Source organism: Chaetodon trifascialis, chromosome 7, assembly GCF_039877785.1.
Source record: "Chaetodon trifascialis isolate fChaTrf1 chromosome 7, fChaTrf1.hap1, whole genome shotgun sequence".
In the NCBI taxonomy this organism is placed as follows: Eukaryota; Metazoa; Chordata; class Actinopteri; order Chaetodontiformes; family Chaetodontidae; genus Chaetodon; species Chaetodon trifascialis.
The window spans coordinates 17,532,159-17,547,360 of NC_092062.1; the positions used below are offsets into that span (position 1 = coordinate 17,532,159).

Here is a 15,202-nt window from a genome sequence, read left to right on the forward strand (position 1 = left end):
GCAAGACGGTGAAGTCTATGCGTGGTGGTGTGGTCAGATACCCTTGCAAGTCATCTAGCACCCAGACCACGCTGATGTAAATGGTTTTGAATGGTCTGACGTGACACTTAGGTGCCTCTCACCTCCCTTAAATGTGCCTGGAGTTGAGTGGCATTCATCACCTGGTTCCACGGGGCACTGTTCACAATGAAGTCATCAGTGTGGGATGTGGCCAAAGGACGTCCACTTCTGTGCCTTTCTGTGACTCTTCCAGTCTCTCTGTGTCTCTGTTGCAACCTGCTGATGACACTCTGTGACACTCTAAGCTCAGTCTCCACTTCCCTTGAAAACAGCCTCACCTGCTTTATGAATCATTTCTACCCACCTGACATCCAAATCAGCTGGACTGAAAATGTTCTTCTGTTGTTGGAGGGGGGTGTCCGTCAGTCAACATTATGCCAGTAATGATCAAACCTTTCACTGCTTCTCTAACCTGACTTTCACACTAAGAGAGGGCAACATTAACATGTGGACTGTGGGGCACTCAGTCTTGCAGAGTCCCACAATTCCACATTAAAAAAAATGTGCATGTGTGTTTGGACTTAAGTGGATATTAACTTTCATCATGACGGGCATTCTTTTATTATTACTCTTATCACAGATACCAACCATGACTTAATTTAACAAGTAAAAGACACATAAGTTTCTCTCATGTACATTACAAATTACAGGAAAGAAAGCCCCAACATTGCATGCTGGGAAATGAAGACTTTACATTTGCACTTCATTAATTCATGTCAGAAGAACTTACAAGGTCTGAAATGGGTTTGAAAATGAAAATTTGATTTGAAAAGAACAAACCTTATTTATGAACAATAGCAGATTCATTTGTTATGATACTGCCTTCTTTCATCACCACTTCTGAAAGTTGTGTAACGTTCATGTGTCTGTAGCTGCACAACAGGCAGCGTGTCCAATTTGCTCACATCTACGGACCTACAGCGCCACCTGCAGCCTCACATTGGGAATTTCTTAGTAAATTAAGGGGAAAAAACTGCAGGAGAAATTAAGTGTATTATCATGTTACCTGTTCTTATGCAAGTTACTCTGTCAGATTACATATCTGTAACTTTTCATTTTATTATTGTAAACACACATCTTAGATTAAATTTAGATGAAATTGTTCTGAAATTTAAAAGGTGATGTTAGGAAGCACTGCAGAAAGCACTGTGTGTCTATAACTGAAGAAGTCTTACACATGTTTTACTTAGTCAGTATATGTAAAGTCTTTTCATATTGTTCATGTCCTGGATTGAACTGCTGGCAAATTTAGAGAACCTCTCTCTTGCGAAACAGGTTGAGCTGCTGTGCTCCTGTCAACATTTACACAACAAGGAAGCTGCAGACAAATAGTTCAGTGTTACTGATAATTTATTTTTATATCAGCGCGGCTTCGTGATTTTTCAGCAAGAACAGATTACCTAACTTCCTTCAGTGACTTTGTTTTGCATGAGGTGTTCATGTGATTATGTTTTCAGTTCAGGCTGGCGGAAGAGATGAAAGACTGAGCCTCCAACGAAGACGATTTGCAGCCAAGACATGAAGCGCTCTTCTCTGCTAATTCTGATACTCAACATCTTCTGTGCCTTTTCACAAAGTAAGAATGAGGTTAAAAGTTACTACTTTGGTCTAGTGGGATGAACACTTATGAATTGCTTTTCATCGGAGAGTTTCTTAAGTTTCTCTTGCTATTTGTCATTATAGGTTTCAAACAATTTATCAATACTTTTCCTTATTTCCATTGTATTGTCTTTCAGTTCGTCATGAAGTTGTCTACATTTTGGGGTGCTTTGAAAATGGGACAACTGAAGTACAATTTGAATATGATGCTGAGGAGATTTTTTATGTGGATTTTGAAAGAAGTGAGCTAGTATACACTGTGCCAAGATATTCTGTGCATGACCTGAGAGAAAAAATACACAAATTTTATACATATGAAAAGGCTCACAGAGCTAAGACCACGTGTTCAGCACTTCTAACAATATGCAAAGGAATGGAGAAAAATCCACCAGAAGAAAGGGGTAAGAACCCTAAACATCATCAATCATCTCCACAGTGACAGGCTTGATAAAATGTTGATGAGGGTTTTTATTGTCTTTCATCCACCGAAGACCCCCCTGAGAGCATCCTCTACCCTGCAGAAGAAGTTCAGTTTGGAGTTGAAAACAGCCTCATCTGTTTTGTGAACCATTTCTACCCACCTGACATCAGAGTCAGCTGGACCAGAAATGGTCTTCCGGTGTCGGAGGGGGTGTCACTCAGTCGATACTATCCCAATAATGATCAAACCTTCCACCAGTTATCTACCCTGGCATTCACACCAAGAGAGGGTGACATTTACAGCTGCACTGTCGAGCACGCAGCCCTGATGAGTCCTACAACAAGGATCTGGGGTGATTGTTTTATCTAATGAAGGCACTTAAAAATAATATAAAATCCAATTTTTATTGTAAAATATTTCCTTGCGTCTGTAATGATGCCTATCATCTTATGTTCCTCCACAGAACCTGAATTGAGTCAACCCAGTCTTGGACTAGATATTTTCTGTGGAGTGGGCCTGACTCTGGGCTTGCTGGGAGTTGCAGCTGGAACATTTTTAATGGTTAAGGGACACCACAGACAACCAATTCTGCTTTAGAGAGATTATACACATGACATTGATGATGATAATGATGACATACATGACATTTTGATGAATTAATGAATACCAGGCCTATATAGGCATTTCTATTTATGGCTCGTTCAAGAACAAATTCAATGGTGAGAGTGAGTGTGGAAAATTGAGAATGTTCAAACACATTTGTAAAGAAAATATTCGCCACATACAAAGAAGAAATACACAAAATCAGTTAATCAGCTGTTTCAACATGCAATGTAGACACAGCCATACGTTAATACACATCACATATGCCAGATTATATTCAGCTAAAGCAATACTATATGTAAGTTTTGAAAGAAGAAATAATGCTGCTACAACCTGAACTATGGTGGCTAATGTTAGGTAACTTCAAATTACTGAGTTCACTGATTTTTCTTCACTTGCGCTGCTCTTAACTTACTCAAATGACCAGTATGTAGGATTTAGTGGCCTCTGGTAGTGAGGTAGTACCTTAAAGATCCTCCCAAACCCTCACACTGGTCATTTAAAACAGGAACGGAAATTGAACTATATCATTGTAAGACACTACAAGAAGTGATTTGCACCTGCAGCTTCTGGGCTTCTAACCACAGTTACACTGGCCTGCAAGCTGGTTTGGTGAGCAGTGGTTTTAAATTTGAGAGGGAAAGAAGACAGTTAATAATATAAATGATAGATGTGTGCATGCATGATGTATGTCTCCTGTAATGAAATGCAAAGCACAAGAGAATAAATGAAAAAGAGCGCTTCAATAATGGATACTAATCAAACAAAATAAAATGGCTTAAATCATTATATAATGGTGCCATGTCTTATCTGAAATCTAATGGTATCTTATCTTAACCCTCTCGTCTTATTCGCTCTACCTGTTCTCCAGTCTCCAGTCTCAGCCTTGGAACCTCTGGTATGTGCCATACGTAGCAACCAAAAAACAGAGGGCATTGAAACAGGAGGTTATAACTTTGAATAATTATAATACATTTTATTTAAAAGTGCCTTTCTAGACACTCAATGACACTTTACAAAGATAAAACAAGTACAGTAAAACAACAACTAAAGCTATACACAGATAAGAGGTATAAAATTGGACAGTGCAATCGGAGGGAGTATGCTTTCTTGAACAGGTGGGTTTTGAGTCTGGTATTATAATTTATTTCCAAAATCTATGCGCTGAATGCCCCAGGTTTACTGATCCTAATAAGAGATGACATATAGAGATGGTCTTCTTTACCACTGTGTCTGTGGGGGAGGGCTGAGGTGCTGAAGATGAATATTCTCCCAAGAATTGTCATTCATCATGCCAGCCTTACTCATGCAGTTTACCTCAAGTTGGTTCAAGAAGTTAAAATCTTTGTTCTCGTCCTTTCTGTGGTGTAAGAAGAAACCTGAAATAAGCCCGAAGAAACTTGGAATGCAAAGACATAAGGGTGGCGTGGCAGTGCCAGTCATTTACCACTATTATTCTTCTTGTAGCGCTAGATATGCTATCATTATAGTAGCCGTTGATTTAATAGGTAGTTGGGAATGACTCGAGGGACAAATTAGTGCTAATCTTAACGGCAGCGTACAGCTATCTTTGGTCACTTTTTTTCATGTTTTATCCAAATCCTCCTGCAGAACCTAATAATCCAATTTTTAGTTTCTCTAATAGAATTGCTAAATTGTTCCATGAAATGCTCATAATTATGGGAACTTCTCTCCTGTCTTGCCCTCTTTGGTGTAATTTGTTATTTTCAGCAGGAGGCACTGCCAGGTGGCAGAGTTCTAGCATTAAGTGTCTGGGAGATTTAATCAGTGAAAGCAAAATGGCTTCATTTCATAATCTAAAGGAACAGTATAACCTAACTGATGCCTCCTTCTTGCGTTTCCAACAAGTATACTCCATAAATAAATCTAAAATGCATAAAGGGGCACCAGTGTTGACAGGGAAGAGTGGAGATGATGAGTTAGAGGATTTTGTTGCCAGACCTGTTTGTAACCACAGGGCCAACCCAGTCAATTAATGGAACATGAGTCACGCCTGTCTGGCAGTCTGCTGCTTCACTTCCTCATGCTCTCAGAGCAAGACTAAATTACAGAATTTTCAGTTTTTAACTTCTCTTTTCTCTTTTGTCACCATGGGTGTTTGTAGCTTCTTTCCATTGCTGTGTCTGCTTCTATTCTTTTCAAGAGCAGGTAAGTGACATCAAAATGAAAACTTTTGTCATTTTTTTTAATTGTGTTCAATACAGCACATTGACATGCAATTTCATCTAAGACTTGTTGGCTTTCTGTTACAGGTGCTCTCTTTGGTTACGGTTTACTTCGCTGCCAGTTAATTTCCTCTGACAACATCGTTTATCTGGAACAGGTCTACTTTAATAAGGTTCTTCTGGTACAATACAACAGCACTTTGGGACAATACACCGGCTACACACGCCAAACAAAAGAAATTGCAGATGACCTCAACAAAAACCATGCTTTTTTGACACAAGAAAGAAAGAATGAAGAGAAGTGCAAAACCATTTTGCCATGGATGTTTGATGACTTTTCAAAGCCAGGTGATTTTGGTGACCACAGTTCTTAAGGTTACAGATTACAGCCTGCAAATTACACAGTAGTTATTAAGTATATGTATCAATACAATGATTACTGGGTACCTATCGCAGGAAGAATACATAAGTACAAGTGAAGAAAGTGTGAGGAAGTTCCATTATTATTCTAATTGCGGTGTAGTGTAGGTGTGTGTTGTTTGTTTGTTGGAAGATGAGTCACTCTGAATCAAAGTTAAAGGCCTCTGGTTAAAGATGATTAAGCCTGGCTAAGACGTAAGCTAATTGGCAACAATTATCATCTGTCCGCTTCTGCAGTCTATTCCCTTGAATTTATTCTTCATTGGCAACAGAGTTTAGGGGTAATTTCTGCACACACTCAGCCTATCAGTACAGAAAACAACTCCAAACATACATCCATGGTAGAGATACCTTAGCCAAACTAGCTCTAACATAGCCTGCAATCTCAATGCAACAATGCAACACTCTCTGAAAGCAGCAAGCCTTGAAGGTGCTCTCTGACATTTGCCATTTCTGTTTTTCAACCTGCAATAACAGATTTTTATTTTATTTTATTTTATTTTATTTTATTTTATTTTATTTTATTTTATTTTATTTTATTTTATTTATTTTTTGACACTTGTTCACAAGTTCTGAACACCACATTGGCATATTATCATCTTTTAAGTTGATATGATGAACTTGTTACGGAACAATATTATCATTCATTTGGAGTTGTGATTCTGGCCATGTGGTGAATGAAAGTCCAATATTCACTCTGTTTTAGCTCTGGTTTTGGATTTCATTAACTCCTGAGGGTAATATCAGGTTCTTTATCTGCTAAATGCTCCTCTATATTCACCAGCTAGTCCCTAACTTTGTCTGTCTGCCATTTGGTGCAGAGCAGTTAGTGTACAATGGGTTTTTTAGATTTTTACCACTGAAAACAGTTGCTTGTTGCACACAAATATGCTATACGAGTAAACTCTTGAGCGACAGAGCATCACTCTTCTTGGAGCCTCAGGCTGCATCATGTAGAGAAACACAAAGCTCAACAGGCCTGCCAGTGCCTAGTTACAGTTACTAGACTATGATTGGACAATTGCTATTTGGAGGCTTAGCAAAGGGTCACCAAAGATGTATAATTTAATGTTGACTCATTTTGTGTGTGGATTCTTTCCCCAAGTTGAGCCCTCTGTCACAGTGAGGTCAGTTGAGGCAGTGGGCAGCAAACATCAAAGCATGCTTGTCTGCACCGTGTACAACTTCTATCCTAAACAAATCCGAGTGACCTGGCTGAGGAACGGAGAGGAAGTGACATCTGATGTGACATCCACTGATGAACTGTCCAGTGGGAACTGGCTCTACCAGATCCACTCCTATCTGGAGTTTACACCCAGACCAGGAGAGAAAATCAGCTGTATGGTGGAGCACGCCAGCCTCATGCAGCCCAAGATTTATGAGTGGGGTAAGAGGGTGATGGAGGTGTGAGGTGTGACAGGACTGGATTAACTTCAATGCTACCAAGTCAAAATTGCTCTTGTATCTATTTATGTCACTATCAATAAAAACATAACACTTTTGCTTGAGAAATGTTAATTTGAATGGAATTATGATGGAAGACTAATAATTATTAAGACACAGAATGTAAATCTAACATAATGTTTGTGATAAATGTGTTTTTAGACCCCGCGCCTGGGTCGGAGATAAACAAGATTGCTGTTGGCACTGCAGGACTGCTGCTGGGTCTGGTGTTTTTTGGTACCGGGGTGACTTACTACAAAAAGAACACTACTGGTGAGAGACAGGATGAAATAACCCCCTCAAAAAACATCGAATTCTGTAGACGTCCAGCTGAGGCAAACAGTGTGTAGAGATAAAAAAGCCTAATTTAAATACTACAAAAACACAAACAGGACATTCTGCTTTTGCTGCATTACACATTATGTGTCACCAGCTGTAGAAAGCTGTTCCATTGCATCACTGTTGGAAGTCCCTGCATCGCTGCACTTCTGTCAGAATGGATTTATTGTTTCATTATCCTTCAAATCATAGAGCATCAAAGTCAACACCACCAGCGATTATTTCCAGTCCATCAGTTTATGTAGCACATGTAGTTTTGTAGCCTCTATAGTTTTGAACACTTCTCAACACCAACTTATTTTGAATCAACTGTGTGACTTTGTTTTTCTTTTTGTTTTTATTATAGGGCAGGTGTTGGTGCCAACAAGTTAAGATCTCTACTGCCAGTGAATGATTGGACTGTGGAAGAATAACCGAAATCATTCATTTCACCAAGGGAAAAATACCTTTACTTAATTCTTGGTTGGTGTGCTGTATACAGTTTTCCCAGGAATGATTTGTATTAAGTTAATATTTAATGGAGGCTTGAGGAAACTTGTTTGAAAATATGTTCTCAAAGCTTAAATTTTCTTTTGTACAGTAAAACATTTTGATAATTTAAGAGATCTTATTTTCCATGAAATGGCTTGACAAAACCCTGAAATACTCTGGTATTCAAATGATCTTAAACTTTTCTTCAGCATGTAGTAGTTAGAAAAAATAGCCATGTAAATACATTTTGTTTGTTAACACACTGTGATTTTGTATTTGGTTACTGACATATTAATCTATAAGTTTATGTTGCTTTATTTTGAAGGAGCTAGAGTTTCTTGTGTGGGACGATGCGTTACTGGTCTCATTCAATACAGAGCAACATGAGAGCAACATTGTGTCATAGACTCTGTAATGACTATCTGCCCCTTTACAGGGGTGTAACAAATACACTGTTGTAATTTTTTTTGTCAGTGATTTTGAAATTTTATTGTAGACAAAACAATAAAAAATGATAATAATCACATGACCTGATACAAATTGGAATCTGTGAATCAACGGAGTCATGCACCAATCAGGATGCTGCACTGGGACTTTAAGCAATGATGCAAGAGCCCAAAAATAGGCTGAAAATAAACCAGGAAAATTTACCCTCTCTCTGAAGACAATTTGTCTTGTCCATTATTTCATTAATGAACTTGGAGTTGTGGCCCAGATCATTACAAGGTCTACAGCAGTACAGAGAAACCTATTCCCAAACACATCCAAACACACGATTATGTTTTTGGTCTGGTAGAGCATGCATATCTGCTCTGTAAACCACCTGACCCATGTTCTCCTTTGAGAAAAAAACCTGAAACCAATAGGGAGACATATAACACAATCACATAATCATAAGTAAAAACACCATCCTTATATCATATGCAGGGTCACACTGACTAACAGCCAGATCGCAGCCTGCTGCACAACACAACAATAACCCAAATTATCTGTCCTGAAAAAAAGCTCTTTTTTTATCTAATTTATAATAATGAAGACATCTTGTCTTGCAATTTAGCTTGTTGAATAAGTGACTAAACAAACACAAAGTGCACTGCTAACATCACTTTAATGCTAGATAGCTAATTAGCAGCCTAGCAAATTAAAACAGCATGTAAATGTACCTGCAAATGTCACTTGGGTCAAAGAGACTGATGTGGCCCTTATTCTGCAAGGCCAATGTCTGTCAATGACATTCAGCCCAGGATTGTTTACTTTGTCAGTCATTCCCCTGCAGGGGCTCAGCCTGCCAGCTGCTGTCAATCACACATCGACAGCTGGCGGAGAAGAAAAAGATCACTTATGATTCTTCCACATACCTTTCTTTCTCCTTTTAGTATAAAAGTAGTATAAAACTATTACATATGTAATATAAAATATGCTTTAAAAACATATTGACATTGTTTTTGACTGGTATGACTAAATGATTTCAGTTGAGGCAGGTTGTAAAGGACCAGTGTGTCAACTGCAACCACTTGAAAAACACAAAACTTATCAAGAACAACAGAGATATACCACCAAGTAGAGAAACCGATAGACTATGGATAAGTAGATAAACTTCTTAACGGCACTGAACATGTATGATTAGATTCTCCCCAGCATTGCTATCTATCTTATTAATTTTAAGGGCATAAAAATGTAAAGCAGTTTTATGATTTCATTTTTCATTTCATCATTTTGTTGTGTCTACATTTTCTTCTTGACTATGAGCAATAGAAATTGTGTTGCTGCTATTTGATGGTTGTATGTAACAGATCATTATTCCTAATTATATCAAAATAAATCCCTTCAAACAAGGGCAGCACTAAATTAATAATCACTGTAATATGCATGGTAAGTCTTAAATAATAATAATAATAATAATGTTTTATTTAATTTTAATGATACTGTTTTTATGATAAAATAGTGAATAAGTAACATTACAGTTCAAGTTGAGGTTGTCGTTGCTTATTTGTGTTGCTGTTCAAACTAGTACAAAGACATTATGTAACCACACCAAAGACAGATAATAGCATTGTTCATGACCATGAAGTTGTGTGCCCTCAATATTTCTTTAAGCTATTTCACGGACAATGAGATAACTATGTTCAGTTCAGTGATTGGAATTTGTGTACTAGTAGACACAAATCATTTCTTGGCTTTCTTCAGTCTTTAGCCTGGGTTACTTTTTGCCCTGCCTGCCAAGATCCAGTCTGGCAGGTACAACAGTTTGTACAACATCCATGCCAATTGTATTTGCCAGAGAAAACTACGAAGAGAAATAACAGCTGTTGACTTTATTTTGCAGAGTCTCTCTCTGTTCACACTCTGACAAATTGTCAGTTTAATGTTTACCTGTTGCAGTCATCTGTGGCAAGATTTTTCTTGAACAATATAACGAGAAAATTCACTGGTAACACACTGGAAGCAAAGGAAATTGCAGATACTTACAACACAAATCCTGCAATTATGGTACAACAGAGAAGGACTGCAGATCATTGCAAAAGCTCCATTGCTTGCACATGTAACGTATTTAAGCCAGATGAGTTTTAGAAATCGGGAAATTGCATCCTACATCAAATGTGCATTAAACCCGCATTGATTGAGGAACATGTTTTTAATGTTAATATTTCTCTTCATAGAACAGTCTTTGTACAACACACAATGCGCAATGTGTATTTTGCTTGTTACAGGGTAGGTGCTGGTGGCAGCATGATAGGTAGATTGAGGTAGTTTCAATTTAACAGCTGTCCTGTCAGTTTGTTGGAAACATTTCATTTACTAACTCCAATAATCAATCTGTCCTACCGATTTTAAATGCAGAGCAGACACCTAAAATCAGAGAAGCCTGTGGGGATTCTCATCATTTTGACACATCTAAAACAATCACTACATCAATCACGTATGACCATTCGATTCATGAAGATAAAACCTATAATAAAAGTGTTACTGTTGATTTCATCTGTACTTACCTACAGTACATACTGTAACATGCTGTGACCTACTTCCATCTCTGCTCTCCCACACTAAATTAATAGGCATGTAGGCCCTCAGTAATGTCTTACGGACTAGAAGTGACATTGCTGTACTGCATCCCTTGACAAGGTTGGACAGATTAGACACACTAGCCTTGTTTAATACTCCCACAAAATACAGGGAGGAAGAGATATCAGGAGTGGGAATCAGAAAAGAAAGATAAAAGCAACAAAAACTGACTTGCCATTCTACATAACGACAACTTTTACTTTTGGTACTTCAAGGTTTGATACTAAAAGTTATATACTTAAGTAAGACTTTGAATGCAGGATATTTACTCGTAACAAAGTATTTTCAAACTCTGGTATTTTCTACTTCTACTTTAGAAAAATATCTGAATACGTCTTCCATCACTGTGTAAGTCTGCCTAAAAAAGTCTGGACCCGTGCGTTAACATCGTCTATCAGACAGTACTCAGGGCTTAAATGCCCTAATCAATGCCCGTCTTTATGCGCATGCGCTCTCTGGAATCATGAGTCGTTTTGGCTTCTATTTCATCTTTCTCTTTTTGTTATATAAAAGCCCGAGTTTGATCCTCTTCTTGTGTTTCGCCATTTATGTTTACATTCACTACAGAACAAGATAAAGATATCAAATTTGAGTGGAACCCTTTGTCGGAAACATTGTATCTAGAGATCTTTATTACAGGATCTTGTCAGCGTTTATGAGTTTACAAACACGTCATGAGATCTGTCGTCCTTGTCACTGCAGCTCTGTATGGCGTCAGTCTGCAGTGCTGGACTGTGCTGTTCCCGTATCGGAGGTCGTCCCAAAAACCATAACCAAAACATCGGAGCGGCCGACGCGTTTACGTTACACAGCCGCGATAAGACCACCGAGATGCTTGATAAGAGGCGGTTATAAACACACAGATACAGACCAAGGATGTCAGCAAACATCCAGCGTTTAGCGACCACAGAGAAAGAATCATCAAAACAGCCGGTAAGATTTAAGGATTTACTGTTTGTTCTGCTGACCTGCTCCAACAGGTGAAATTACCTGAACCATATTTAAATCTGCGCACGTGAAGACTTTTTGTTATTGCTCTTAATTTCTTGGCTACTTCACTCTCTTCTAACTTTTATTATAACATTTATTATATTCCTCTAGCTTAACTTATTCTATTCTACTTCACCCAGTGGTAGAAAGTTAGTACATTTGTCCCAGTGCTGTACTCAAAGACAATTTTGATGTACTTGAGTATTTTAAGCTACTTCATACTGTGCTACATTTCAGAGGAGAATACTGTCCCTTTTATTCATTTATCTGGCAGTTATAGTAGTTTCTTTGCACATTTCTTAAACATAAAATCAGCATACCCAATGTGAAGCACAGTGAATATAAAAACAGTCAATTAAAGACCACCAACAGTATAAACACTAGAATTAACTCTAAATTAAGTCTATGCTAAAATGCTGCTGAAATATTAATGCATCAGTGATAATTAACCAGTAGTGTAATTTGTAACAGGATTACTCTGACAGACCATTTTTTTTATGTTATTTACTTTTGTATTTATAGTAAATTTTGCTGATAATAGATACTTTTACTCAAATATATTTTTGAATGTACGGATGCTTTACTCCTCTACTCTTCCTTACCTTATTCTATACTCTACTTTACACCACTCTACTATGCCTTACTGCGTCCTCTACCATTAGTCTATTCTACTTCACTGTACCCCACTTTACGTTATTCTGCTCTCTGCTCCTCTCCTCCACTTATTCTACTCTACACCACCTGTCCACATTCTACATTAATCTATTTTACTCCTTGCTTTATTTTCTCATTTTTCATCATTACTTTATGTTGTCTTCTGCTACTTTAATCAACTTAAACCTTACTCGACACCACCTGAACATAAAAACACTGCTTTACGTCACTCTGACTTACTTTCTCCTCCTCTTCTCTAGCTTGTATGGAAAATCAACTAATCAATCATGAAAACTCAGTTGTTGCAGCCCTTTTCATTTCAAAATAAAAGATCAGACTTAAATGTCGTCTAGGTGAATAATATCATTCATTTAGCAACTAATGAACAAAGTTCAGTATTTTTCCATGTGTTTTAACCACAAATCTTATCTGACTGGCACTGACTTGCATATATACATTTCTATTCAAAGTCAGGCTTCCTTAATGTGGAACTGATTTTTTCACTGTGTAAATGTATGTTTTGTTCCTTGTCTTCTCCACAGTTCTCTGATGACCCTGACAACTGTTTGAACCGATGGGTCTCTCACTGTCAGTCTGGCTGCACAGCAGTGCAGATCACAGCCCTCCCTCCTCTTCATCAGCTTTCCCTCCGCTGGCTGTCCCGACCTCCTCTCGCCTGGCGGTCACTCTGAACTCGTCTCCGGTTGCTCCAGGAGACAGTCGCTCACACTGGAGCTCACTCCACTGCTCTCCTCACTTCTTGCTGTCTGCCTGCAAACAGGAAGTGACACGCTCACCTGTTGAGCAGAGCAGCGATGGGGTGAGGGCGGAGGTGGGGGTGAAGAGTGGGCTTCATGTCTGGGAGGTGCTGTGGAACCCCAACCACAGGGGGACTCATGCCGTCTTGGGCATTTCCAGGCATAACTGCCCTCTGCAGGCCTCAGGGTACAATGTGCTGGTGGGTGGAGACTCACAGTCCTGGGGTTGGGAACTCAAAACCAACCAGCTCTGGCATGCTGAACAGAATCTGGGACTTTACCCAGGAAAGAGGAAGAGGTGTCACTCTGAGTCTGGGGGGGATTTTTGGCCACAGTCTTCCACTTCATCACACACAAAGACAGCACAGACACCTCTCCCCATCCCTGAGCGCATCCTGCTGGTCCTGGACGCAGACGCAGGAACTCTAGGATTTATTGTTGATGGCAGCTTCCTCGGTGTGGCCTTTAAAGACCTCCCTCGTGGTGTGGAGCTGTTCCCAGCAGTGAGCAGTGTGAGAGGAGGAGCCAGCATACGACTACGATACCTGAACGGTGCCACACGTCAGTCTCAGCTTTTTACACCGCTTTGGTTTGATCCCCTTGAGTCTAACAAAACACATAAACTAACAGTTTTTTCTCTCTCTCTCTCTCCTTCCCAGGTGATCCCCCTGCCCTGATGGCTTTGTGTGGACTGTCAATTCGTCAGCTTTTAGGGCAGCAGAGGCAGAATCAACTGGACAAACTGCCTCTACCTCCTCGTCTCCATCACTACCTGCTTTCTAGTCAATGATGTACACGTTTACATGCACACACATACACTCAATAGGAAACATTTTGTCAAGCGCTGAAGTGTATTGAGAAGTTTCAGAACATTTCCTTTTTATATGGAGAAATGATGTACAATTCATCATTATTCTTATTTTTCTGTATTGCAATGTAATATATACATAGTTCATTCATATTTATATCTGTAAACCTTGTTGAATTTCAAAACATCAGCACTAAACTGAGAGCGTATAAAATAAATGAATCCCACTCAAATTTGACCTTGTCATTATTGCTGTTTTACAGTTTCAATCTTTTGCGAATGTTGGAAAAAAAAAGCAAAATAAGGGCAGTTTTCTCCATTTTAGAAAACATAAATCACATTTAGTAAAAGGGGGAATAATTATTATGGAGAAACGGTGATCCCAAGGGTCCCATGAAACAAATTAATTATGCCTTAAATGGCAAAATACAGTTGCTTATTTTACCCATTTAATAATTAAAAAAAAAAACTCTATGAAGTGAATCTCTGAATAAATCTATATTACTCAATGATAACAAACTGCTTAAATTTAGTTGTATCTGTAAATGAGCATCTGTGTAGTTCAATTAGAGGCAAAGATGACTCATGCTCTTGGCTGCTTGCTCAGTTGCTACGCTGCCAAATTCTTTTAGATTTTAATTTAAGTATTTGTCACGTTTTTCCCAAGGGCCACACTTCAGAGGCTGAGAAGTATACACTCAGTCTACCAGTGGCGGAAGATATGCACTGAGAGGCAGTATCTCAGTGGAAAAGTTCTGCATTAGAAAGTCCTGAATTAAAGTAGTGGCATTGATTGGGCAAAGTACATTCAATCCAGCACCATATTTTATAGATTTGAGGCATTTGCACTTTGAGTATTGATGTTAATATTTTTAATACAAAACATTAGCTTCTAAAAATGATGTATTATTACAGATTAAACAACCCAACAGTATGTAGTCCAAATTTCCTGCACCTTCAACCAGCTCCAATATTAAACTATTCTGATAGTCTGCATAATGACTGTTTGCTTTTTTATACTTACTAATATATTTTTCATACTTTACCTTTCTGACACTTCTGTTTAAGTAAAATGTTGAACATTCAACGTGTACTTGTAATTAATGATTGACTGAGAGGGGCTTTTTAGTGGCCGATGCCAATTTTTAGACAGAAGGGTGGCCAAAAGCTGACAAATACTAATGCTGATATCATGTTGGGGGTTTGCATCTGCCAAAATACAATTTAATGACAATAACAAAAATTGCTGAACTTAAATTACCCTTTATTTAACACTAAGGTTGTTGTCTGCATTGTCTCTGTTTCAGTAGATCTTCACTCTGTCTGCAGTGTATTTATTTGATATGAAAAATGTTATCAACTAAATAAACACTTTAGTAAGAAAAAA

General features: G+C 38.4%; 3 protein-coding genes across 3 annotated transcripts; all 3 read left to right on the forward strand.

Moving 5' to 3' along the window:
• The first annotated feature begins 1,578 nt into the window (after positions 1–1,578).
• Positions 1,579–2,726, forward strand: LOC139333431 (H-2 class II histocompatibility antigen, A-U alpha chain-like). The gene is made up of 4 exons (XM_070965835.1): positions 1,579–1,636; positions 1,797–2,060; positions 2,151–2,432; positions 2,544–2,726. Exons 1-4 carry the CDS (start codon positions 1,579–1,581, stop codon positions 2,675–2,677), a joined length of 738 nt encoding a protein of 245 aa, XP_070821936.1. The 3' UTR covers positions 2,678–2,726.
• A 2,036-nt stretch (positions 2,727–4,762) lies between these two features.
• On the forward strand, positions 4,763–8,040 carry LOC139333641 (rano class II histocompatibility antigen, A beta chain-like). The gene is made up of 5 exons (XM_070966210.1): positions 4,763–4,852; positions 4,957–5,217; positions 6,395–6,676; positions 6,895–7,005; positions 7,418–8,040. Exons 1-5 carry the CDS (start codon positions 4,795–4,797, stop codon positions 7,441–7,443), a joined length of 738 nt encoding a protein of 245 aa, XP_070822311.1. The 5' UTR covers positions 4,763–4,794; the 3' UTR covers positions 7,444–8,040.
• A 3,023-nt stretch (positions 8,041–11,063) lies between these two features.
• LOC139333687 (SPRY domain-containing SOCS box protein 2) lies at positions 11,064–14,045 on the forward strand. Its single transcript, XM_070966291.1, has 3 exons — positions 11,064–11,538; positions 12,792–13,568; positions 13,667–14,045. The coding sequence occupies exons 2-3, from the start codon at positions 12,824–12,826 to the stop codon at positions 13,795–13,797; spliced, it is 876 nt and encodes a 291-aa protein (XP_070822392.1). The 5' UTR covers positions 11,064–11,538; positions 12,792–12,823; the 3' UTR covers positions 13,798–14,045.
• Positions 14,046–15,202: the final 1,157 nt, after the last annotated feature.

Excerpts from the sequence above, each read along its gene's own strand:
- LOC139333431 (XM_070965835.1), top strand. The coding sequence starts at position 1,579 with ATGAAGCGCTCTTCTCTGCTAATTCTGATACTCAACATCTTCTGTGCC. Across the intron at positions 1,637-1,796 it reads CTTCTGTGCCTTTTCACAAA|TTCGTCATGAAGTTGTCTAC; the intron begins GTAAGAATGAGG and ends ATTGTCTTTCAG. Across the intron at positions 2,433-2,543 it reads TCCTACAACAAGGATCTGGG|AACCTGAATTGAGTCAACCC; the intron begins GTGATTGTTTTA and ends GTTCCTCCACAG.
- LOC139333687 (XM_070966291.1), top strand. The coding sequence starts at position 12,824 with ATGGGTCTCTCACTGTCAGTCTGGCTGCACAGCAGTGCAGATCACAGC. Across the intron at positions 13,569-13,666 it reads ATACCTGAACGGTGCCACAC|GTGATCCCCCTGCCCTGATG; the intron begins GTCAGTCTCAGC and ends TCTCCTTCCCAG.
- LOC139333641 (XM_070966210.1), top strand. The coding sequence starts at position 4,795 with ATGGGTGTTTGTAGCTTCTTTCCATTGCTGTGTCTGCTTCTATTCTTT. Across the intron at positions 6,677-6,894 it reads GCCCAAGATTTATGAGTGGG|ACCCCGCGCCTGGGTCGGAG; the intron begins GTAAGAGGGTGA and ends ATGTGTTTTTAG. Across the intron at positions 7,006-7,417 it reads CTACAAAAAGAACACTACTG|GGCAGGTGTTGGTGCCAACA; the intron begins GTGAGAGACAGG and ends TTTTTATTATAG.